The sequence below is a fragment of the Brachyistius frenatus genome, unplaced genomic scaffold (assembly GCF_029030835.1).
Source record: "Brachyistius frenatus isolate BFR_SWC_R1_liver_20210118 unplaced genomic scaffold, ASM2903083v1 Contig_37, whole genome shotgun sequence".
Classification (NCBI taxonomy): Eukaryota; Metazoa; Chordata; class Actinopteri; family Embiotocidae; genus Brachyistius; species Brachyistius frenatus.
The window spans coordinates 3,303,262-3,329,293 of NW_027210636.1; the positions used below are offsets into that span (position 1 = coordinate 3,303,262).

At 42.0% G+C, this 26,032-nt stretch overlaps 1 protein-coding gene across 6 annotated transcripts in view; it reads right to left on the reverse strand.

Annotated features, from left to right (window-relative positions):
* The window catches only part of arvcfb (ARVCF delta catenin family member b), a 221,081-nt gene that overhangs the window by 42,657 nt on the left and 152,392 nt on the right, over positions 1 to 26,032 (reverse strand). For 5 of the 6 annotated variants that reach the window (XM_069701664.1, XM_069701663.1, XM_069701662.1 and 2 more), the window contains 5 exons: positions 24,833 to 25,338; positions 12,367 to 12,550; positions 2,737 to 2,854; positions 2,422 to 2,593; positions 411 to 428 (listed from right to left, as the gene is read on the reverse strand). In XM_069701664.1, the coding sequence (XP_069557765.1) occupies positions 411 to 428; positions 2,422 to 2,593; positions 2,737 to 2,854; positions 12,367 to 12,550; positions 24,833 to 25,338 (998 nt within the window). The remainder of the gene's footprint in view (positions 1 to 410; positions 429 to 2,421; positions 2,594 to 2,736; positions 2,855 to 12,366; positions 12,551 to 24,832; positions 25,339 to 26,032) is intronic. The other variant, XM_069701667.1, reaches the window with a different exon arrangement.

A 26,032-nucleotide genomic window follows, 5' to 3' on the forward strand; every position in this document is an offset into this window, starting at 1 on the left:
CTTTGATTCATGTGATGAGTCAAGCTCTACTTCACAACCGGGACAAGAACGGATGGACTTACCTGTTTTTATGGAGCTCTCCTTATACCTTTCACCTACTTTAGAGGGCTGATGAAAAACTAATTCTAACAAACTGAGGGAGCTTGGGACGGGTGGAGTCTATAATACTCAATGCTACGGTAGGTGGGCATGATGAGGGAATGCATGTGGAATGAATGAAACACCCCAATTTTCAGGAAGGACCTTGGAACTTTCTCAGGTTTTCCGGAGGACACCCAAAACTACTTCTAACTATATTCTACAGCCAGGGGGAAGAAGGAGGAGGAAGAGGAGGAGGAGGAGGATGGCGAGAGGAGAGAGCTGAAGGGAGAAGGGTTGAAAGGGAGAGGAGAAGGGTGGGGGGCACTCACCTTGATTAAACCATTCCTCTATAGTTAGCCAAGGAAGCAGCAGCAATGCCAAAAAAACACAAAGTGGGAAGAAGAGAGAAGAAGCATGGTGAAAAAAGACGTGTGCGCGCGTGTCAAGGAGCTGTACAATACATGTGAACAGTTTGTGTCATCTTTTACTGAACAGACGAGGTGAAAGAGTGACGGAGAGAAGAAAAGGGAAGGAGGAGAGAGCAAAGAGGGAGGGAAAAAAAAGGCTGTGAACTGGTCTCAGACAGAGAAAAAGTGGGCCGATAGGAAGCCATTAGCAGTCCAAAGGTGTTCTCTGAGAAGCGTGTTCAAAGAGTTGGCATCAGTAGGACTGTTTTTTTTTTTTAGAGAAAAGAGAGGAGGAGGGAGAGAGAAACAGTTAAATAGCGAAGGAAGTGTGGAACATTAAGGGAAAGATATTCAGATAAACTAGCGAGCGAGAAGGAAATAAAGAAAAGAATGAAAAAAGAAGAAGGGGAAACTTCCACCGCCAGACAGGAAGGCTGGATGGAGAGTCACAGTGAAACATATACATTAAAAACAAAGGCACAAACCGCCAGCGCTTCATTAAAATCACCACGTGGGAAGAACAGAAATGTGCTCAAAGAGATAGACTATCAGCCGAGAGTCAGACTGTTTATTAGCTACAACAAAGCAGGAGCTGCACGTGCTCATCATAATGGTATACTTTATGCCGAATGCGACACTGAACAGAGGAGGAGCCCAAACTCAGCCTACTTAAGGTAACAAATTACCGAGCATATTGTCAACAGTGTTGCTTAACTGCCCGCCTCTATGATCCTTTACAGCTGCACTTAATGTTTCTGTACCTGAGCCCGTTTTCTCAGAGAGAACCTTCAGGGTCTGCAGCAGCTAAACACACCTCATTATTCAGAGGGTATGTGTTTGAGAGGATTCATGCGTGTAATTGTTTTTTCTTTTTTCTTTACTATAAATCTGTATACATGTAAGCTGTGTGTTGCCCTGACCCCTGAACCAATGGGATCCTCCGATAAAGTCGTTAGGAGTCAGGGGTCACTGGCTGCGAGTCACACCTCGTTGGCTGACTGATGAATGGCCTCCATTATTGTTGTGCAGCGGGGAGATAACAGTGTCGTTTAGCTAATATGCCCGGGAGAGCACTGATGAAGACGGCGCTAACAACATGGCACATCTGCTAAGCAGAGGCAACGACGACAGAAACACTCCAGACGGCGCCATGACAGACGTCCATCATGATCTCTGTCCTTTTACACAAATTTAGTTTCAACATAGTCTCGTTGAAGTTCATTTTACTCCGAAAGTTATGACTACTGTTTGGAATTATTCTACTTTTGAGAGTTTTCATGTACGCCTACTAACATTTCAGTAAACCGATGGCCTTGATTTTGTTATTTAAATGCTGTTTAAACCTTTACTTACACATTCATGTGTTTTTATTAACATTTTAAATACTGTATTCAAATCTAATGTCTCCTGGGACAAAACAGTTGATTTGAAGAAATTGTAATTGATAATAAAATGTAAAAACTGAGGAGATAAGACTGTATTTTGGACATGTATGCGTCTGTATTTCTTACTCTATATGCGGAGCAGATAAGACATTTCACTTTTGGAAATTTTTTAACAACGCATCGTGCACATAAAACCATTAATGAACTGTAAAACATCAAAGGAATAAATGGTTCATGTGATATTCAGCTATCTGATTGACTGCTCTGCTCTCTGTCAGTTATTTTTACATTTTACAGACTTTGTGAAAAGAAGAAGACTACCAATCATTTTAGAAAAATGTTCCACACCTCTAAGAAACCCACATTTCAAGGATTTCTTCTTATTTGTCCGATGTTCTGCAATGGATTGTATGAGATTTAATGGAATTTTCTATGATCATTCATCGAGCGTAAGTGTTTTATTAGAGTCAACTCTAAATTTTGAATTTCCTGATTCTGGTTGTTGGTTATCACATTTTTATCTGTCTCTCTGAATTCCTCCTCCTCACCTTTGGCCTTCTTGCCTCCGAAGCAGCCGGCGTCATCCTTCTTCTTCCTCTGTGGTCCCGCTGAGCCAGGGGCCTGTGGCGCCGATGGGTCCAGGAACTTTTCGGCCCCTGGTACCTCTTTGTGGACGTGGTAGGACAGGTTCCTCATAATACAAACACAGTTCTCCACAGACTTGGAGGAAAGAGAGACGGGGATAATGTCAACTACACCTGCTTTTGAATGGCGTTTTCAGGTCGGATCTTATCAACTATTACACATAAAACTTGAGAGTGTACTGATGAGCCTTTGAGTGGGTGAGCCAGATGTTACTGTACCTTGTTGTCCATGTCCTTCTTCCCTACAGCTGACTGCAGAGCGTGCAGCAGGGCGTCCACCAGTCCCTCACATTCCCTCAGTCTACGGCGAGCCTCTGCTCCGTCCGAGCTCACGTTTCTACAGGAAACAAAGACACACACGTTTCTTTTTTAAAAAGGATCTTCTTCAATATTTCTGCTGATTTTAAAGGACTGATATGGTTCATAAAAAGATGAGGAGTGATTATTACTGTTTAAAGCACTGACTTGTTAGTAAGTAAAAACTCTAAAATTGCTTGACGATTTGACCGGTATAGTTATGATGGCTCATATTGAATTTTTTTTTAAACTGTAATTGGCAAAAGCTTATATTTTAAGCAGTAATTATAAACATTTAGTGAAAAAAAAGTTTTATAATTAAATCTCCAAAATCCCCCCTTTTGTGAGAGAAAAACCAATGAAGCAGCAGACAGACCCTTGCATATTACAATTATCTGCCATAATTACTAAAACTACTGCAACTACTAATTGTACCACCATAACAACTAGCGATGCGTATAGGAAAGTGTTTATGCACAGTTCTGAGCAATTCAAGTTAAACAACGGTTTATGGGAGCATCGAAAGGTGCATCTGAGTGCACTGAAAGTAGATGTTTCTGCCTAGACAAGTGTAATATAACCAGTATACAGAGTGGATGACAAAGGCAGGCAGATTTAAGCCCAGTATCAGTAAACCCATATCAGTGTACCGCAGCCGTGTGATTTTCAGGGGTTTGCATGTGACCCATGGCCTTTATACTCCCTGTCTGCCTCAAAAGTATAATGTAATAAAGCTAGAAGGCTTTAGGAATAATCTTAGGAAGAAAAAAAAAATGATGAATATAAATTTCATTTTTTGTACAAAAGGAAATGCCATCCATGTTACATCAGTCAGTGCCCTGAGCACAGCTCCTGTAAGCACAGCAGCAGAGCTGGTGCAGTCTTAGCACGGCTGTCTGACTGACTGTGAAAGGCAAGGCTTTAAAGAGGGTTAAGGGATAGCTGGGGCTCCCCGCTCCTCACCAGGGACTTCATTTATGAGGGCTTCCAACCCACATAATCCCATTAGCCGACACCCAGTTAGTCCTATGGAAGAGTGGCAGCCTTGCAGAGGTAAGCAGAACTGCAGTGCTCTTTAGTGCTGTGTGGACTGAAACACATAAAACATCTAACGCTGCTACAAATGTGGACGTTTCAATTTAACAACAAAAGGACACAACAGCAAATCCATATTGTAGCCAATTTGAATAGACTCAGAAAAACCCCTCTGCGCTTACTAATTATTCATTTACGAGTTAAAATGGATGTAAACCTTCACCTGTCGACCTATTCAATGAGTAACGCACACACATACCATGCTTTGTGTCTATGGTGAACACACACAAACCCATCACCTGCCTGTCAGTGTATACTGCTGCCATTTGTCTATGGAACTATCCTGCAATGTGCAACATGCAAATTAAAACTAATCTTTGGTGGAGATCAGGCAGACAGCAGCGGCCATCTGGACTCACTCATAAATCAAACCCTTCAAAAAAAAAAAACGGCCAGCAGTAAATAGATCCAAAGGAGCGCCCACCTTGGATTTATTTGACAGGAGTGAGTTTGGGGGCAGACAGACACCAGAGTTTTATTGTCAGCTGTTTCATTTCCAGGAGTCTTTCAGGGAGCAGCTGTCTGGTGGGAGGTTTATGGACAGTGCATCTGACAGTGGAGCGCGTGAGGGGAGCTGCTGTCGTCTCTGGACAGGTTACCTAATGGTGTGTTACTTAGATTTAAGTGGGGTTAAAGGTCTATTGTTACTGATGATTATTGATATGTCTGGCAGTTTACCAACTGTTATTGTTTTCCTGAACTTTCTCTTTATGTGATTAACTTTATAAAGACATCTGAAGGCAGAGAAAGTCCTCCCCGCCGGTGAGCTCCTGTTCAGTTGTCTTCCCTCTGTGATGGCGGCTGAGATCAGCATCGGTGATAACTTTGCATCGCCTGCTTTGCTATTCATGATTCCATTGCACCTGGAAAACTCATGTGCTGTAAAGTGTGCTGTGTTGCCATGACAACTAGAAACTGAGCGACATCGTTTTATGAATCCTAGGAGCAGTATGGAGGGAAATCTTAGATTGAACTGGGTTTTTCCCAAGTGGCAACTAACAGTGATGTCACCCATTGGTTTGTGAAGCCTCGGGTTTTGGAATTTGGCCGGCGCCATCTTGCTAGTCCCGAGCAGTTTGGAGCAGGAAGTGACCATATTTGGACGATCTGGGGGGGAGCGCGCGGTGGCTCTGACTCGATCTGATTGGAAACCTGGCGATACTATGTCCCGCCCACTGATAGCTGTAACCTGAGTGCACCACAGGCCTGTCAATCAAACAGACACACCCCTAAAACAATTTTCTCATTAATGATGGGAATATTTTTAAGATGGACAACCAGAAAATGAATAAGAAGGAACGACTTTAGCAACCAAAAAAAAAAAATAAAATGTGGAAAAAAATGTATTGACTTTAAATTTCGTGAGAGAAGTTGAATGGGAGTCTACGGAGTCTGAGGCTTTTTGGAGCCAACCTCTAGTGGCCCTGGGCGGTATTGCAGCTTAAGGCACTTCCGCATCGGACTCACTTTTCAGACACAGAAGTTACGTCCACTTTTATATACAGTCTGTGGTTTCCGAGCATGCCAGCAGCATGTTGGTTGGTCAGCTTTGGTCCAGACTCAACCACTACTGGATGGACAGCCATTACACTAATTACACTAATTCATACACACAATACAACAATACTGCAAATCAAGAGGAAATAAGGACTTTTTTTTTTCGATGACAATCAAGCACAGAAATGGAGGAAATTTGGCTATACTCAAATATGGTCTCTTATCATTAACCAGGAAAAACAATTTTTAGGATATTGTTGGTTGGCAGTGTTGTGTCGTTCTTCCTAGTGCCAGAAAGAAAAAGGAAAACCACAATGCATCAGTGCCATTATGAAAAGGCTCTTATTTTGAAAGAAAATTCTGACCATTTTCGGGTCTCTGTGTGTCATATTTTATCGTTTTGATGCTAAAAGATTAAGAAGGTGTACATTCAGAGGTCTGTCTGTGGCCGTCAGTATCCGCCCACACACTGACAGCCCGTCACTGTGATCTGGACGAGTCTATAGTGTTTCTGCTCTATCAGATCAAGTGTGGGTGTGAAGGTCACTCAGAGTCATGTGGGTGTCAGAGGACAATAGAGCAGCTGGAAGGAATAGACTACAGCAGGACTGAGTGAGATGGATGGAGACACGGCTGACCTCTGCTATCGCCCTGCAAGGTCAGCGGCAGCGTGGCAGGAGCATGTGTGTACGCTCGGGGTGGGTATTCTTTAGGTTTCTATCAATTCTGATTCCACTTCTGATTTAGTATTGATTTAGCTTCTGATATAATCCTTGTTCAGATTTTTCACCTAATGGAGTAAAAAGAAAAAAAGGAAAAGGAAAAGGAAAAGGAAAAAGAAAACATGCTGAAATCTAAATTTGCATGTATTATTGGGAGATTTAAGGTGCCAGAATAGTTTATTTATTCAGACTAATTATTTGGGATATTGGGTTGATTGTGCAGCAGTGATTTATTTGTTTGTGTTCAGCTGTCACTATCTGTCACATTCATCGAAGATATGTGTCATTTCTGTGAGTGGACAGCCTCTACGGCTTCATCAGGTTTATCCCTCTTCAAAGCCAATTTCATGGTGATTTTTCTGTCACAGGAAGTTGACGCCCCGTTTTACTAATACTGACTACAAAGCCCTGATTGGCTGGTTGCTCTGTCATCTTAGGAAACACATGTCAATAAGTGCAAACTAAGATCTATTTGAACTGCTGAACAAACTGTAGATGTAGGTGGGAAATTACAAGTATGGAAACCAAACCTTAATTCCCTTTTGTTGAACTTAAAAAAGCAGAAGTATAAAAAGTATCTTTCTTATAATGCAAAAATTCTATGTCTGACTCTGAGACTGACTGAGGCAAAGTGATGAAGGAAGTATTTAAATCCTTTCCATTTGTAAATCCTCAGTTAGCTCTTAAATTATTAGTTACAGCAGCATATTATAAAGAAAATGTCCTTGAAGTGCCAGAAGTAGAGGAATTCAATGCAGAAAAACAGCCCCTCTAAGTGTTGTACTATTATACTGGGTATTATATTAACAGATACTGATGTTTTAATGTGTATGTATCATGTTACTGTTATAGTTGGCCAATGTTGCATACTGTTGGGCAATTTAATCTCTTGAAATGCATCATAATTTATGGAACAATAGGTGTCAAATCAATCTAGCTGGCAAATGTGTATCTCCCTAGAGAAATTCTTTTAAGTACTCGGAAATTCGTACTTCAGTGTAATACTTCAGTAAATGCTCTTAATGTAGCGACAAACCACTACTGCTAAGAATATAAGCACAAACCGCGTTCTTACACCAACCTGCAGGAAAACCAGGAAATCCGTCATGTTTGACAAGACTTTTCCCGACGTGAAATGACTCTTGCATGCTCATTCATTTCAACTGAATCATTCTTCGTCTTTTGTAGCCAGACCAGTAAACTCCACCTCTGATTAGGCATATCATAAACACGACACGTATGAAAGCAGTGATGTAGACGGGTGGTCCGTATAGGATCAAACCTGCATTAATTAACAGGCAGAATAGTAAAGCACTCACACTTACTCCCCATTTATTTACTGGGAACAGTTCCAATTGAGAAGCAGCTCATGTTTCCCGGCTCTGACGTGGACCCACTACCAAACACAACACACATACACACACTGTTTCCTTTTCAATAAGCCCACAGCGTAAACACTGTAAATATGCGGGCCCCTATTGACAGAGGAGGCCGTTATAATAAAACTATTCCCGGCTTTATTGAGGTGTAAGCTGTGTCTCTGCTGGCGTGAGTAAACAGATTCTCCCTGGCATCAGCACTTCTCCCCCGGTGCACAAACCCTGCGTCTAGGCAACTGCGGGGCTTAGTTACAGTTACCATGGAGACACATTTCTCCGTCAGCAGGGCCTGCATCGAGGGTCAAAGGCGTGATGATGAGATGTTGCGATATGTGACAGAAATGAGATATGTGGCATCAAGGGGTGACGGGGTGTGGATACTGTGTTTGGTTGGAGAGTAACAAAAACATACACGCAAAAGACAGATACCGATGGAAATCATAAGAGAGACAACAATAAACAGCTCGAAACAGGGAGAGCTGCATCCTCACCGCGGCCCTGATGTAAAATTCCATGACTTCTCTGTGACTTTTCTCAGCTATATCACAACGCTTTCATTTATTCCCTCTTGGTTCATTAATGCTGCTCTTCAACTCAGCGGAAGATGTTCTACAATTCCAGGCGAGCTTCCACACTCACCGTCTGAGGAAAAAAAACACTCGGCTGGAAACCTTCTGACGCTGAGACTTTTTGTCTGTGCTGGATTGGGATGTTCAATTGTTCTGGATGTAAACCAGCAGCGTCTCGTACCGGAGGAGTTCCGGATTACAGTCTAGACAGGCTTGGCTGGCCGGTGGAGGAGATGGCACAGCCAAGGCGTTAGGCACGACAACACACACACACACACACACACACACACACACACACACACACACACACACACACACACACACACACACACACACACACACACACACACACACAGTGTATTTCACGCTTTACTACAGTCTGTCACTCTGAGCCGGAGCCAAAACGACAGATTCAGCAATGAAGGTAGAAGAGAGGAGATCCACGCAGCCGGGGAAACTACTTGAACGTTAATAACACCAACTCAAGATCGCTGCACTTAAGTTGTCACCCTTAGTTGATAACGGCATTTAAACGACAGACGGAGAGGATGTTTTGATTTTGCAGGTTTTTTTTTTACTTTTTGCCTGACAAACTGTCGTCGGTTTTACTGTTAGGTATTCAGCTTCCACAAAACAAAAAAAACCCACAGTGCATAATGTGTTACAAAGGTACGTTTTATAATTGGACAAGTCTGAGGTGGAGCTTTTTCGTGATCAATCAATTCTCTATTTTTCATTTTCTGGAATTAACCATTTAATCGCTTGGTCAATAAAATGTCAGCAAGCTGTAAAACCCAAGGAGACATCTTCAAATGTGATGTTCACTTTACTTTTAAATGTTACAAAGGAAAGCAGCAAATTCTCAGAAATTGAAAGCTGAAATTGGATAATGTTTGTTTTTTTAGGGAGAAATGAAAAACAAATTGATAACTGAAGTAGTTGAATGTAAAGACACCTACATGAAGAGGCCATGAGTCTTTCTCCTTTTACTACTCATTAATATGTCTGTAAAACACACGATATGTCTTTATGAAGTTCAAAAACAGCCTTTTAATTAGAATTAGCCTTGTTTGACATGTAGGTGGCACATATAAGACTTACCAAACTACTGTTGTTTCTTTGTGCAGTCATGCGACAACAGAAATAGAAGGACGCACGATGTGAACGGGAACATTGGCTTTGTTATTGGGCTGCTTTGAAACACAAAATAAGTGACCGCGACCCTGTGGGTGCTCAGGAGTTCAAGCACTTGCACCCATCTGAGAGCACCCACGGAGAACTGGCGCTGCGAGGTAAAGAGGAAGAAAATAAATGTTTTCCATACAAGATAAATAGAGGAATGTACACAATGTCAAAGCAGAGTTTTATTGGTCAAAAAAAAATCTGTTGCTATATTGAATTTCTTTAGTTGATGTCTGACGGCTCACGATGTTCTTCTCCGTCAGTGTTTTCATACAGAGATATCAGAAACATTCAGTAAACCACAGCCAGGAATCCATTTTAACAAAGCACTTTTAAGTCAAGGTTGTCGCAGAGCAGCTTCACCACGAACACATTATGTCTGTTGATAATGGACCTGTGTGAGTCTGTACGGCTCCATGTACAGTATGTTCGTCAAACCCAATCTTCACTTCTGTGGTCAGTACTTTACTTCTCGGTGGTAGTTGGGTGATAAAGGGGCTGATATATTAATAATATATGGTGATGGAGCAGCACTGTTTGCAGGTTGTAAGGTTGTTTTTCAGGAAGAAAAAAATTCAGCAGCTATTACTGCCATAAACGACATCTAACTTTTAGAGAACAATCTGAACCCAACAGTGCGGCTACAACTCTGTTCAGCCAATTTGAAGTGATGCAGCAGTTTCCTGCTCACTAAAAGGTTCAAGCCAAACAATCATCCTGCAGCTGTGTGATCCGAGCAGCGAACAACAGTGTAACTGCTTCACAAGGACCATCAGGACCTCGACGGTGTGTGTATGTGGGAAGTTTAGAGTCGAAGCCGACCTTCATTTTTTAAAAGAAGTGGACCCAAAAGGGTCGGCAGGACTGCTGCGTGAGTCACACCGCTTCAACAGGGAAGTATGTCAACGCGGAAATGGAGAAGTTAACATCGTTTGGATGACTGACCGAAGAACTGAAGGTTTCTACTGAAGTCCCTGCAAACAGTCAGAGCAGAGCCACTCAGTCAGTCCTGTTTCAATCATGACCGTAGCTCATAGAGAAAGTCTAATGTCACATCCATTCAAAGGTTTTATTATACCACTTCATGTTTGCATGTTGTTTTCCAGAAACACTTCACTTAAGGGTGAATAAATTATCAAGGATTCATGCATGAATTCCTGCATGACTTCACGCATTAAAACCTCATGAAATCATCAGGAAGTAACATGACTTCAAAGTCTTTCATCAGTCATTCATGATCTCACACATGAACAACACATTAATTAACACATGAGCTAAGGTGAGTACATTATTAGTGATTATGAATTACTAAACATGATCATGATGGAATTCTTTGCAAAAAAGATTTGGACCACTGAACCAAACTCACGCAGAACAGAGAACATCATGACATCATCATTAACTAATTAGTTACTCATGAGTTCATGATGTTTGTGGCCTTTAAAGTGAACATTTGATCTTTACTATCCGTTGTGGGTGAAACTGCAGTAAGTGCTCCAACGTGAGAGAACAATTGATGTGAGAGCAAATGCTTTTCAATTGTTCTAATGTTTTAGTTATTATGTTTGTGTCTTATTTACAGTAACCTGCAGGTAAGTGGACAGACCCAAAAATGTACCCAGAATTCATCATGATCATGTTTAATAAATCCTAATCATTGATGATGTTCTCACCTTAGTTAAAGCTTTAATTAATGTGTTGTTCATGCATGAGATCATGAATGAAAGACTTTGAACTCATGTTACTTCCTGACGATTCATGGGGTTTTTAATGCTGAAGGAAAGCATGAATTCATGATAATTCATTCACCCTTACTGTAAAGTGTTACCACAGTTTGCACTGTTGGCTTAATTTGCCTTAACAAGCTTGACGCTAACTTCATTCGCGTGATTATGTATCCATAACTTGCTTAGGTTGCAGCTAATGTTGCTCATTGGTGTGGCCATGGAGGCAAACATGTTAACCAGCCCATATTATAATGACAAGAGACAAGCAGAGGAGCAACAGACAAACTGTGTCCCAGAATACAACAGCAGATAAACCTCTTGTGAACATACTTGCATGGGTGAGAAGTATGAGGTATGTCATAAAGCATTTTATGTTTTTCTGAAGTTACAGATCAAAGTCACCCTGCAGACACATCCAGCATACTTCACATACATACAGTTACAGATAGGGACAGCAGGGAGGAGGCATCTGCTGTGTAATAAATTATTTTAGTACCTAGAGAGCTTAAATGTGACCCAGTCCCAGGGTCAGCCGGCAGGCTCATATACATCCCACCTGTCTGCCGCCGCAACTGCTATCTTTGTAAAAACAAACTGAAGGGTGTTTTGTTCTCGTCATTCAAGAGTCAGGAGCGAAGCCTCAAATAAATCCAGGATGGTCGCTGAAATGTGTCCGCATATTGTAAACCATGATAAACTTTTACCCGCATAAATCTGTCATCTGTCTCCACAGTTTCGCCCCACGTCTGTCGGTATTGTTCCTTCCTATAAAACATCTTTCACTCTTTCATCTATTTAATAACGTTAAGGCGAAAATTGTTGCTACCTAAATTTTCATGTCTAATATTTGGAAGCATGTATCAGACTTCTGGTTTAAATTGCAGATTTGCTTGATTATTTTTTAAATAAAGGGGACATTCAGAGTGGCGCTGCAGATCACGTTGACAATTAATCAATTTGACTGTAAAATATCAGAAACAAATTATTTAAATTTCCCAGAGTTCATGGTGAAATTGAGTTTAAAACCCAGAGTTATAAAGTTTACTGTCACATGTGACAAAGAAAGGCATCAAAGGCTAATATTTGAAAAGCTGTAATTTTCTGTCAGTACACATGTAAAAATGTAAACTTACTATCATTTCATTTTATGGAAAAGCCACGAAAACAGGCATTTTGTTAATGTGACTCTGTAATCTAAACACCTTTAAAAACATGAATAAAATCTTTCCAAGGAATGTTTTCCATTTCTCAACTTTTCTTGCATCTCAGAAACAAAATTTGACGAAATAAATGAACCCGCAATCAATCAGTCTGCGTGATCTCCGTCACATTGCAGCGGGAAATGATGAGTCGATTGGAACCATGTTTCAATGAACCCTACCTGAGGCAGCCGGAGGTGTTCTTGAAGACGGTGGTCCACTCGGCATCGCGCGGCTTCGAGTCTTCGTTGGGCTCGTACTCCCAACCCGAGTGTGGGATTATGACTTCGTTGGTCATGGTCTGCAGGCCGTGGTTGATGATCACCATTTTCAGGGGTTCATAGGACGACAGATTCCACAGGGTTCCTGCAGAGGAGCACAAGAAGGGAAGAAAATGATGAGATATATTAAGAGGAGCGTGATAACAGGTCATTTGGAAAGGAGATTAGGGAGAATGTAAGATAAAGAAGAGGATATTTGAATAGACATATATGTAGAGAGAGAGAGAAAGAGAAATTAAAGAAGAAACATGAACTAATAATGAGAATCTGAGGGTGAGAAAAACACAAAGAACAAAAGTAAACAACGGACAAGGGAGCGAGGAGGGAGAAAAAATGTGAACAGAAAATGAAAGTGATGCAATTTAATGACATCTGTAAAGCAGAAAAAAAAACATTCAGTTTGGTAGTAAACTGCATTTTATAGAAATAACAGAACAAAATTGGATGTTCATTAGATGTGATATCAACTGGCCATATTGCAGCACAGTATATAAAAAAATAAAAATCACTGTAACACTTGCTGAGCTGAGCTGACTCCCACCGTGTTGTGATCAATAGGAGTTTATAGCAGCCATATCACTGTGATATTTCTCGAATACTCTGCTGGTATTTCTCTGCCAATAGAGAAGTCGCAGCGACCTCATCATAGTTGATATTTCTCAACGACTGCACCTAATGCCAGTTCTGCTGATGGCTGAACAAACCACTTAAACCTTCGTGCATAAGCACTCTACAGATACTAAGTGTATAGGATCACTGTAAATGAAGTGCTTCAGCTTTTCTGTCCATACAAAGAGCTAACAGGATGTGTGCATCAATCATCTCTGTCCTGTTTTCTCTTCCAAACAATCCGAGCAGGACAAACAGCGGGGTTTTTTTTTTTACTGTGTGCCTGCACGTCTCTGGAACAGCCAGCCTGTTTTCTACTTCTCTCCCCCCCAAAAAAAACCCAAAACTCAGTAAACTAAATTGAGCTGGATATATGTGCATCGTGAGGTTTCACAAAAGAGAGGCGGGCAGACAAAGCAGAGAGGAGGGAATGTTTGGCAGCACAGCCAGGCAGCCAACCCCGCAAAAATGAAATGCTCTGTTTGAGCATCAGCATCAGATGGGTTTTCGCTCAGACACATGGAGGATGTGGAGCGAGGCAGCCTCCGCTTCAAGGAGAACGAAAAATGTTAAGACCGAAATAAAGAAAAAGAAAATACTCTCAAGTTCATGTTTGACACGTTTCTGTTTTCTTTGTCTCTCATCACTTAGCTTCTCTTTTCTACTTTTACGTTCAAGCATTTAGTTATTGTTCCAAAGTACAAAGCAGGAATAACAAATCACTGAGTCTCCTTCTTTTACCAAAATATGGTAATTATATCATATATGCAGTGTGTATAGCGCGACAGGACGACATATGTAAACAGATTTTGCACTCTGATTACTGCTCTTTGTTCGACATCTATTTATTTTGAGGGATGTAAACAGGAAGTATGTTGTTGCCATGGATCCGGTCAGTTATGCTGTGGGCTACAACTTGAGCCCCGTTTTGTTTTCTTGGTGGTATTTGTTTACATTCTAGCGAATTACATAAGCAGACAGAATTAGCTATTAGCAGTTCCTGTTTCAAGTGTAGACAGCTATCACTGGATTACTTTAACACTGAGGAAAAGTCTGAGGCGAGTTCTGAAGATATAAGAAGTGTCTGAGGAGAATTCCTGGATGTTTATTGACGGTGGGTACTGGAGTTAATGAGAACGTCTGAGATCCACTGAATTAAAGAATATGTGTATCATGGTAGTGATGCATTTTTGAAGCAAGAACCTTACTTGCCTTTCCTGAGCACTGCTGCTGTGTGTAAGTGCTAAATGTGTTGGTGAATGGGACAAATCTGCAGTCCAGACCACAATAACAAACTTTCCATTGGGTTTAGAAAAAAACAACATGGAGCTGCCCTTTTCACCTCACACAAAAATCTTTGTTGCCACCCCCCTCCAAAGGAAGGACAGGACGAGGGAGCTAGAGCGTTAACGTTAAAACCACATTCACACACTAACAAAAGGGCACAAAGACACATGCATTCAGCACGTCTAAATACACCGATACAGTCGTGCGCACATATTCACAGACGCCCACTGTGTGGGATTCCCTCTTGCCCCATAATAACAGGCCATTAGCAGAGCAGTGAAACTGTCATACTTCCTTGGCCTCACTCTTTAAAAGAGTTTCTGTACATTTTCCAGACGGTCAATATTTCCTCTGTTAAATCATGCTCTCCACACACAGGGAACAAAAATAATAAAAGCGTCTCCGCGGGACAGAGCCGGGATAAAAATAACTCGGGTCCTTCTGTTGTGGTTATGCCCTGAGAGGGCGGGTTTCCTTTGCCAAGAAAATCAAAATAAATAAATAAAGTAAAACCCATCAGACTAATCCACATACTGTGTTACTGTGATATTTTAATTTGGAATTCAATTCATGACCTTTGCCTCTTCACTCCCTCTGCATCACATCTCTGTAAAAAGCGAATTATCTACTGAAGCGGAAACACAGTACCTCCATTCTCTCTCTGTTGTTGCAGTTGGTGACTAGACTGATTTCCTGTGCGTCAGAGACCACCAGTGTCTGACTGGGGAGCTATTGGATGGGTGAGCTGAGCAGTGGCTCTGCACTGGGACGCTTTCACACACATATCATAAGTGGCACACAGGATATCGAGCGTTGACTTTGCATACACAGTATGTATGCATGCAGAGATTATCATAAACACATTGTGTTTATGGGACTTGAAAATATTTAACATGCACACCCTACCAAAAAAACACCCACTTGTTTTGCAGAGCTTGTTGGGAACACAACACGTACAGAGAGTAAATATTGCCTGACAGGCTAATTTCAGGGAAAATATAAATTCCCCAAAGTCCTAAACAACCAAAGCTCAGGTAATTACATTGTTGAATGAAGGCCGGTTTAATTTTGTGCTTCGTGTGTTCACTGTAAAAATTTCATACCTCCACAAATTCCACATTGATTTTTCTTTTTTTACAAGCACTTTCACGGAACATTAAACTTGGACCAAAACAAGCTGAGATGTTATTGAAACATAAGAAAGTTCTTTCATCAGCGGAACTGAAGTTATGGTTGAAGAAAGTGCACCAGGGTTGTTTACATGTTTGTTTAATGCCTTTATTGAGTTATCCACTCAGATCTACCTGCTGTTCAACACAGGTGTGTGTCTATGTGCTATCTCCTTATGACCTCCTTATTGCATACTTAACTGCTTTGGGTTGAGAATACTAAAGACGCCTCAGTAAGTATTACTCCTCACCAGATGCAAGTTTGTGCATGTAAACATATGCAAACCCTTTTGCACAAATTAAAATCCCAATTATGATATGTTTTACTGTATTTTGTTAAATAACACAAATTAGCAACACAGAAGATTACAAAATTTCACATTCTACAATGACCCTGTGCTCAACTCATTAATATTTCCGGAGGCAGTGGAATATTTCATGAAGCTCACTGTGTGAAAATGTAGCAGAATATCTCAACATATGCAGGAAGGAGAGCGATTCACTGCTGAGAATTATGACTCGAGAGCTTATGAATGACCATACATAGTAAAATTCAAATAAGAAATGTTAACAGGATGTGTAAAGGCTAAAAATCAAAGTTAAAAACAAGTCATCTTGTTACTTTATTCTCCCTTTTGGTCTTTTATATCTGTAGAATTTAGCACAGTGACATGTTGATCTTTCAAAATCTTCCACCATTTCTAACTCTCGTCAAATTTTATTTTTAGTACGACATGCGCTCCAGCCTCGATGCACATTTTCTCCCCTTCTCCTCTTTCACAGGGTCAATTTTGTCGCTTATTCCAAACAGACGCATGAGAGCGCTTGAGAGGAAGTATCAGCATCCAGGCATGAATCCAATTAAAAGCACACGTGCACTCGTGGTGTGAGCACTCTGGTATGATGACAGCTAGCTAACATTCATGCCTGCCCGCCGGGCTGACAGCTCGATTACCTCCACTGTTTTGTCATCAGCATCGGCTTTGCTTGTGACAGGCAACACTCGACGTGCACTTTGGGACACGCCGAGCGACGCGAGCTTCAGGAAGACGAAAGAAAAACTTCTCGGTGTCACACTCTGGAAATATTCAGTACTAATTCATGAGCTCTGCAACGTGCCACATATCTTCTACATACGAGCAGCGCATTAACAATCCACAAAAGTAATCTTTCTCATTCATTTCTGTGATATCAAGTTTCACATTCTGTTTATGCCTCACGATGAGATTAATAGTGCATGATGCCTCTAATTTACACGCTACAATGTTGCAGTGTTATTGTTTCTACATCATCGTATAATCGGATCAACGGCCCCGTAACCAACATGGCTGGAAATATATTGCGTGTATAAACCGTAAAGGCAATTCACGGAAACAAGCGAAGGCTCGTGTAAACCGCAGCACGTCACAGTCGCAGAAGATATCTGCGCTTTGTCCACCTATACGATCCATTAAGTAACATCCAGTCATGCAAACTTTGTCCCCTCTGGTCGTCCACCGGTGGGAATCAGTCGGCTCTAACACTGATCACATATGCCAGAGGGGGAGGAAAAGGCATGTCTCTGCCGTGAGTGTGATCCATCACGTACGACAGGCATACAGCCCACTGACAGAAGGTTATTTAAGATGACAGAGTGCTGTGGAAGTGACGATCTCCATCCCACGTCCTTCCTCTGTTTCAGGCCGGTGACTCCGCGTCACATTTAGTCCATTTGCTGTCCTCTGTCAGATTGTCAGAGGTGGGCGTGTTAGGGATGGCAGATACCGTGCAATTGTGATGTCAAAAGCTCACTTTACACCTGATATGAACACACATCTGCGGGTTTGGAGGTATCAAATTTCAAAATATCTGATTTTAAAAAGCATCATAAATATATAAACTGTAACCAGACTGTTGCAATTAGTTTTGACAGAATTGTCAGCCGTCAAAACCGCACCACCTTAAAACTTAGCTTTGTGAGCAGGCAGACTGCAGAGCTGCCAAATAATAGATAAATGGCAGCCGAGAGCTTCATTACTGTATCGGTAGATGGTGCAGTCATTTTGGGTTTGAAAAACAGCCAATCTGCTTCTATTTCAGAAACTTTCTGCGGGTGATCCAAACCTCTGAAGCGCTGCTCTTGGTTCAAGTCTGCAGTTTTAGTATTTTGTCTGAACTCTGCCTGAACCTTCCTATAACAACAGATTTACGCTGAGACTCCTCTGTCTACAGTCCCGCCATGATGTCACACGTTGATTTGTGAACTGGCTTTTGAAGCCGTGAAACCCCAGGACACTATATCTACACCATCAACTTGGCAGCAGACACCCCCGGGCATGTCAATCAAACCAAGCATGCCTCCAAACAGACCTCTCTTTGAGGCCTAATAGCTAATTAATTATGGAGTTATTTTCTGAAGGACCACCAGAACTCTGATCAGAAGCTGTAAATTTAGCTAATGACATCATAATGACTTGTGGTATGAAATTATTGGCTTTTATTGACTCATGAAATAAGTTGATGCCTTTTGAATGGAAGTCTATTGGAGCCAGAGATTTTTGGCGCCAGCACCTAGTGGGCATCAGTGGTATTGCACTTTGAAGCACTTCCCATTTAGCTACACTTTTCATATCAGGAGACTACACCTATTTCTATATAGAGTCAATGGTCCACAGATATTTTTTTAAAAATCTTTAAGATATAACACAAAATATAGGACACAATCAAAAGATAGAAGTGATGGAGTTTATATTTTTCAAAGCACATCTATAAAAAAAAATATAATTTAAAATAAAAGACGCTTACAGATTTCCTTAAATACTATTTTATTTTTGATTATCTACAACACATTTTATTGACCTTACTTGGACCACGTTTTGAGAATATTAAAGCCTAATGAAACTAAATCATGTCCCTTAGTTAACTCTCCCTTGGATTCAGCTTCTTGTTGGTGAATCTGCCAACTTGTTCCAAAATTTTAAATCTCTTTTTCAGCTGCACTGCCTGCCTCCACCCTGATTGTGATTTCTAACAGGTTGAAAACATGTTCAGCTCTGTCCATTTTCACTTCCAGGTTCGCTTTGATGATCAGATCTTAATGCATCTCCGTGCCGAGTGTTTATGTCCAACGGAAAAAGGAGTCACCGGTTCAAAAACGAAATTACGATCTCAGATAGCAAGTGACTTTTGTTTGTTATCTCATGAAGTCAGGATTCCCGGCAGGGCCACAATATAACATTCCAAGACTTTACCATGACCTTTAACAACCAAGTCAAACTGCTTTCAAGATCTAAAAAAAAGCTTTTCCTCTCTGGTTTATTAATGTTGTTTATCTGTTGAGACAAGTTCTGAAGGGGTAAACAGTCTGGTTGAGTTGGTGGTGAAAGACATTTTCTAAAAAGCTGCATGTAATAAAGATTTATTTGTAAATCAGGTTGTAAGACGTACTGTAATACATATATATTCCTGTAAACAGAACTCATTCAGCTATGAAAATATCTCCCAAGACATCTACACTTCAGTTCTAATAAATAGGAAAATGTGTATTTCTGAAAAACGTTGTTATCGGATATGAATGCAGAAACAATCTTTTCCAATGTTTGGATTTTCCCATAAATCTGGAAATTGTTTTTCGTTTCCTTTGCTTTAAATCCAATCCAAACACAGGGCAAGTAAAACTTGTACATTATTACATGCCTTTTCCATCCTTTACTGCCACAAACCCTCCAAATCTTGGATCAAAACAGTGTGTGCATATTTGCTGAAGTAAAAGACAAGATGGGAAGCAAAGGAGACAAGTTGTGAGCTGAGTATTAACCAAATGTTGCCTCCTGTTTCTGTTTATTCCTTTTGGTTTCTTTTACATCCCTGTCTTCTTCTCCCTGTGATATGTGGATGGGAGGGACTGGGACTGGAAGCTGTGGCGGAGGCTAATTGAATTTTCCAGGCACCACTAGCAGGCATGTTGCTCTTCAAGCAGGGCTATTAACTTAGTTCTGCCCATTACCGTTCTCCTCCTCCTCTCCTCCTCCTCTCCTCCTCCTCCTCACCCTTCACCCCATCCACCACGCTCTCAGTGGTACAAAAGGATGGAGGCACAGTTAGGAAGAAAAAAATAATAATTTAAAGGCCACAAAGAGGTATAAAAAGAGGAAGAGAGGAAGGAGGCCTCAATACGTGGACTCACTTTGGAGCAAATACTCACAAAACAGGAGAAATCGAAGATTTATATACAGTAAGTGTGTGTGTGTGTGTGTGTGTGTGTGTGTGTGTGTGTGTGTGTGTGTGTGTGTGTGTGTGTGTGTGTGTGTGTGTGTGTGTGTGTGTGTGTGTGTGTGTGTGTGGTCGGGGGGAGGGGCCATCAGGTTGAAAACAGTTAATGGAATGAGGTAGGAAGGTCTAGGCAACACACACACACTCACACACACACATTTGCCAATGTTGACCTCAGCGAGTGGTCTCATGGCTCATGGTGGGGGACCTCAGGTATGTTGGCCACCTTGAAAATGACTTCACTGCATTCACCATCATCATAAGCACCACGAGTACGAGTCACACCTCTGTGTACGAGTCACACGTGTGTGTGTCCTGCATATCAGCACACCACATGTTATAAATCTTAAAACCGTGTGGAGACCAGTGAGTGTCAGGCAACCTGGAGCAGGATGCTTCTTCATGTTAACACTTTGATTTGAGTCCTTTGTGACAATAAAATGGAAATGGGAAATCTTACTTCAATGAACATTTGTATTGTCCAGATTCCAGTAGTGTCCAGATGCCAGTGTCATGATTAGAGTTAAATACAGTACAGTACAGTAACCGTTGTCCTTCCCAGTCCAACCCTGCCAACATTTGAGCGGTGATTTACAAGCCGACGCTTGTCTGCTGCCCTTGTTTTGTGAGTAGTGCTGAGTAAAACGAAAATTACGACCAACTGTGTTCCTTTTAGTGTCAAATATATCTGCCCAGTTTGTTTTAAAATGTCAAATGTGTTATCACTTTTCACCTTGAGATTTGCTGGTAGACTTTTAATGCTAGCTCCGTCTCAGTAAATATTTGGATTTGTCATGGCTATAAAAGCACAGTTGTAATTAATAACACGAACAAAGTCCTATCGACTGCATTAGTACGTCATTCAAGCAAGCCTGCATGCAAAATATGAAAGCCCAGGAATTGGGACACCAAAATGGGACACAGCTATTACTAATTCATGTTATTAATTACACCTGTACTTCTCCTGCTATGGCATATCAGAGAGACTGCTGTGAAAAGTTTTACTGTCTGTTGGTGTAGAGAGTCGGTTTGATGCTGCGCTCATCGCTGCAAATGCAACGGGGTTACAATTAAAAATGTCAAAGTGTAAGAACTTTGTTGTACAAATACAAGTAGACAGTCGAGATTGGCATTTTAAGTAATAATAATATTCCGTTTTCACATGGAACTATTCGAGCCACCCCTCCACCCACGCTGCTCTCATCATGGGCTCAACAAGTGGAACTTCAAAACCCCTCGACTTCAGCAAAGCCGATGGGAAGCATGCTGAGCAATCATTTGAGGTGAGGGCCGTTGTTTTCTCCTCCAACATTAAACTTACTTTGTCTGGAAACAAAGCTAGTTATTGTTAATGGATCGTTTGCTCGGCGCTTCGCTCTAAAGTGACTGTGCATTGCTGCGGTAGACCAATGATATGCTATTTCTGCACTGCAGCTCATTTTTTGTTTATTTGATGCCATTCCTCCTGCTAGGCAGTTATTTCCATCAGGAGTTATTGAAGATGTAAACAGAACAGACTACCAACACTCATAGATCAATAATCTTGAATTTACTGTGCACATAAAAGGAACACATTTCAGATAAAAGCCACCATCATCATCATAGTTAGCATAGATCATCGCCACAACTCTGAGTTTTCAAGATTTGAAGCTGCTAATTTCCAAAACAAAGCTACAAGGACAGTGAATATTTCACTTATATTTGTCAGGCTGACAAAAGCAGGACTCCAAATGAATGCTGAAGTTGCTCAATGTCTAATAATGCAGGTTCAAGATAATATTAATGAATATTGTTCGCTGGTTTGTCAACCTGAAAAATATTGTGTCAACGTTTAATAATCTCACAGCTGACTATAAATAACCTGTGTAAGCTTTTAGTTTCAAAATGTTTTAAATGCTTTAGACCGAAGCATTCATGAGACAACACTATATATTATGCACCAAAGCTTGGCACAGACATGCACATGTGTCTAGACATTATCTCTCCTCTAGCTTAAATCCCTGCCAACTAGATGCATTTTTCATCCAACTGACAAAGGCAAGCACCCGGCACCTGCCTGTCTGTCAGTCCACAGAACCCAGACATCTCCTGCAGGGAAAAACGGGAGACAAATCCGCTTAATAATCTACATTTCCAGAGTGGGAATTGCTCAAGGGTACAAACAGCCTACAGGGAAAGCAGAATTACTCTGAACAGTAAAAAGCTCTAAAAATATGAGCTGCTGGTCTGTCTGTCTGTCTGTCTGTCTGTCTGTCTGTCTCTTGTGTGTTGGAAAATAAAACCACTCAGTTCCTTCCACGTCACCCGTTTCCCCACCCGTAGAAAACAGAGCTCTCTGTGGTTTTACAGGGAAGGCACAAACTCCAATGGCAAACTCTTAAACACATGGATGAAGAAAACGGGGCCTATATTTAAACCCCCCCCCCCTCAATTATATTTAATTGTAGAAAAACACGGCCAATTCCAGCCACACACGGGCTGCGGCTGTAAGCTGAGCTCGCATTGTGACTGGCCTGTTTTTACTGGGGCCAGAGCTCTGGCAATGGAAACCTAAAAGAGACCTAGGGAGATGGGGGAGACAAACCAGCAAGAGAGAGAGAGAGAGAGAAATCAGTGTGTAGATAATGAATGAAGGAGTGAAAAAATTAGATTGAGCAAGGGAGGGTTTGGATAATGAGTGAGAGAGAGGGGGAAAAATACGCCTCCCTCCATTCTGCCCTCCTTGTCTTGTGGTGCAGGGTTATTTTTAGCTACGATAGGGAGCAACACGGTGCTGTAAAGGCAATCATTTCTGCTGCGGCACAGTCATCGCTCACTGCAACATCTCTGTCACCGCAAAGGAAACACACGCACAGGGCGCGCACACACACACACACACACACACACACACACACACACACACACACACACACACACACACACACACACACACACACACACACACACACACACACACACACACACATACACACAGTGCATGTTTTTTTAGGGGCTTGTATCACTGTCAATACCTCTGAATTGAAGCTGTCAATAGCCAATATATTTTACTGATATTCACCCTTCAAGGCCACAGCCTCACAAGCATTCACAACATGACACCCAGCTACAAACCATTGACAGCTGCCAAAACTTATAGCTCCACAGCAATTTCCCTTCCCTAAACTGTACAACTACATAAAAAGCAACCCCTTCAATTTTCTCGGGGTGGGTGGGGCGGGGTGGGGTTCGGACACTGGATTTTCCCTTGGCAGCGACTTCACAAAGGTCAAGTATCACTTTTAAAGTGCTTCTCCTTTTTCACACATGTGCACCAACAACAAAAGCCTCCTTCTTAGATGACAAAGTGTGCATGCCAGCCAAAGTGTGTCAGGTCAAACCAATTGTGTTGGGGGATTAGCCGAGCACACACAGGCACAACTGTATTCCCCTGGTGACATTTAGGAGGTCAAGGAGAGGAAACCCTATCTGAATCAGTAGCTCCTCTTAAAGGCGTTAAAACATATTTCATTACCCGACGCAGCCAATAGATTCTTCAGCTGAGATCAAGGTTTATACGCCGTCTGCTATAGCGAATCTGCTTCCTGAGTGTCTCTTTCTGCTCACAGTGCTGCATAATAAGGTTAAAGTGATCAAACATCACAATGTTTGTTCTATGTTAGGACTCGAGTGTGATCTTTGTGACTCTAAAATTGACTAATTCGCTCGTTAACGTATGTCACTCTCGAGTTGCACGAAGAGCCCTCCGCAAGGAAAATGCGACCTCTGTAGAATTAAAAGAATGATTAATTACAGCACTGAATGCATTGTTATCTCTCCTTACTAGCATATAGGGAATTACGCATTTCAGCAGTAATTAAGCAAGTATGCCTCAGACACCAACTTATCGCACAACGTGAGAGGGCCGAGGCGATATGTAGACGTAAATACAGCAAAATAGCAACGTGTGTAAAACACTCAAAAGTCAGCTTTTTAATATAGCACGACTCACACCCGCATTACTATGCAGAGCGCGAGATTGCGGCAGCCAACTGGACGGAAGGTGTAAGTGACGGGGAAGTATGCAGCCCATGATTGGAAAGGACTGGCATACTAAGGTACTATCATATCAGCTTAAAGGCTTCAAAGCAGCACTTCGGTGTGTGAGACAGAGTTGAGACTAATTAGGCAGACAGCACGAGGAATCTCACAGTTAGTGGAGAAGACAGCCAACAGGCTCGACTGCATCGCTGCCGCACAGGTTGTTTTCGTATCGTAGAAGAATCCCACGGCAGGGTGATTGGAAATGATGCCTTAATGAAGGGATGCGATCAGACAGATAAGTAATTTAAATCATGTCATCCACATGACACCCACACTGTAGTTTAAAGGGAAATATGAACGTGAGAATTTGCAGAATGCAGTGATTGGCAGCTCGAACTGGGTGAAGACAATTAAAGTCACATTCTGACATCGGCGTATCATGATATGGAAAATGAAGGCAAAATTGCATACATAATAATAAAAACAGGCAAAACACCAAACTGTAAAACAATAAAACGAGATGATGATCTGATCCCAAAATAGTTCCAAGACATCGACATCTATCATCCCACTTCAACCTCATCACACAAATTTGTGATTCTACTGTTTGTTGAAAAGAAGCATTCCTTTTAAAATGATGGTAAGAACGCTTATTTGCCTTCTTGCCAAGAGTTTGATGAGCAAAAATAAATAACACCTTATATCTGTACGCTCACATTGAAACCACAACTTTATGCTTTTATATTTTAGCCTTTACATTAAAAAAAACAACCTAATTCATACCATGGTAGTTAATCAGCTTTAAAATTGCTCGTATGGAGGGTTTTTTTACATTTGGACAGAGCCAGGCTAACCGTTCGACCACTATTTCCAGTGTTTATGCTACACTAAGCTATCCACCTGCTGGCTATAATCATAATTAGACATGTGGGATAAACCTCTCTAATTTGAAGCAAGAAAGTAGAGACAGAGAGTGAATGCATTTCCTAAAATGTCAAACTATTAATCTTAGAAGGGACTGATCATCTTACCGGTGATGAGCTCTCGAACTTCCATGTCATTGGTCTTCCTCAGCAGGCGGATGAGGCCCGGGATGCCGTCACAGTTCTTGATGGCCACCTTGTTGTCGTTGTCCTTGCCGTAGGAGATGTTGCGCAGGGCGCCACAAGCCTTGCGGTGGACCTCGGATTTGGGGTGATCCAGAAGCCCCACCAGAACAGGAATCCCCTTCAGCTGACGCACGTCCTTCTTGATCTTGTCATTTTCGTAGCACAGGTGCTGCAGGTAGGCGGCGGCGTTGGACTTGACCGGGTCGATGGGGTGGCCGAGCATGGCGATGACCTCGGGGAGATCCGGGTCGCGCCAGCGCGGGTCCTTGCGGATGCTGTCGATAGAAGGCGAGCGCCGGCCACCCATGCGGTCCAGGCTGGCCATGCTGCCCCTCTCCGGCTGAGCCAGCGGCGCCGAGTACATGCCGTGGATGTAAGGGTGGCGCTCATCGATCAGCTCTGCCTCAATGGGGTCATCTGGATACCCTCTGGAAGACGAAAGAGGACAGGACGGTTAGGACGAGCAAGATGGACGAGGCAAATGGAGGGTGACTACGACATATTCGTCTAAGAGAAGAAGACTTTGAGTGAATCCGACCGAGGTGAGAGCCACTGACTAATGAGGGGGAAAAGGAAAAGCAGAGGGCGGGGTGAGGAAGAGGTGAGAAGAAGTGAGCGATGGAGGCGAGAAGAGACAAAGTACGGCATAGACGGAGAAGGGAACACGTGGTTTGCGGTTTGGATCTTTTATTAACAAGTCTGTCAGAGGGACTGTGGTGGCAATTCCTTGCAATAAGAGTAATATGGTGCGCAACGTTCTTATTATTCTTCCCTGTCAGGTGGCGGCAACAAACATGTCAGACTTCAACAAACATAAAGTCTTCGAGGGAGTGACTGAGAGACGGGAAAAGATTGCACAAAAAAAAAAAAAAACGGGCAGTTCACAAAAGAAACAGAGACAAGGCAACACCAAAGAAAACGCTTTGAAGGAAAGTCTTGTGAAGTTTTTTTGTTTTATTTTAGGAAGCCACCCTACAAACCAGAGAAAGGATATGATATGTTTTCCCCTACGGAACAGAGAAAAGAGCTACGCTGTTCCCCCAGGGAGGACTACGAGCCCCTTGGATGCCTCCAGGGCTCCCTGCGCTCACTGCTACGAACACTCGCATGCCGTCGCTAAAA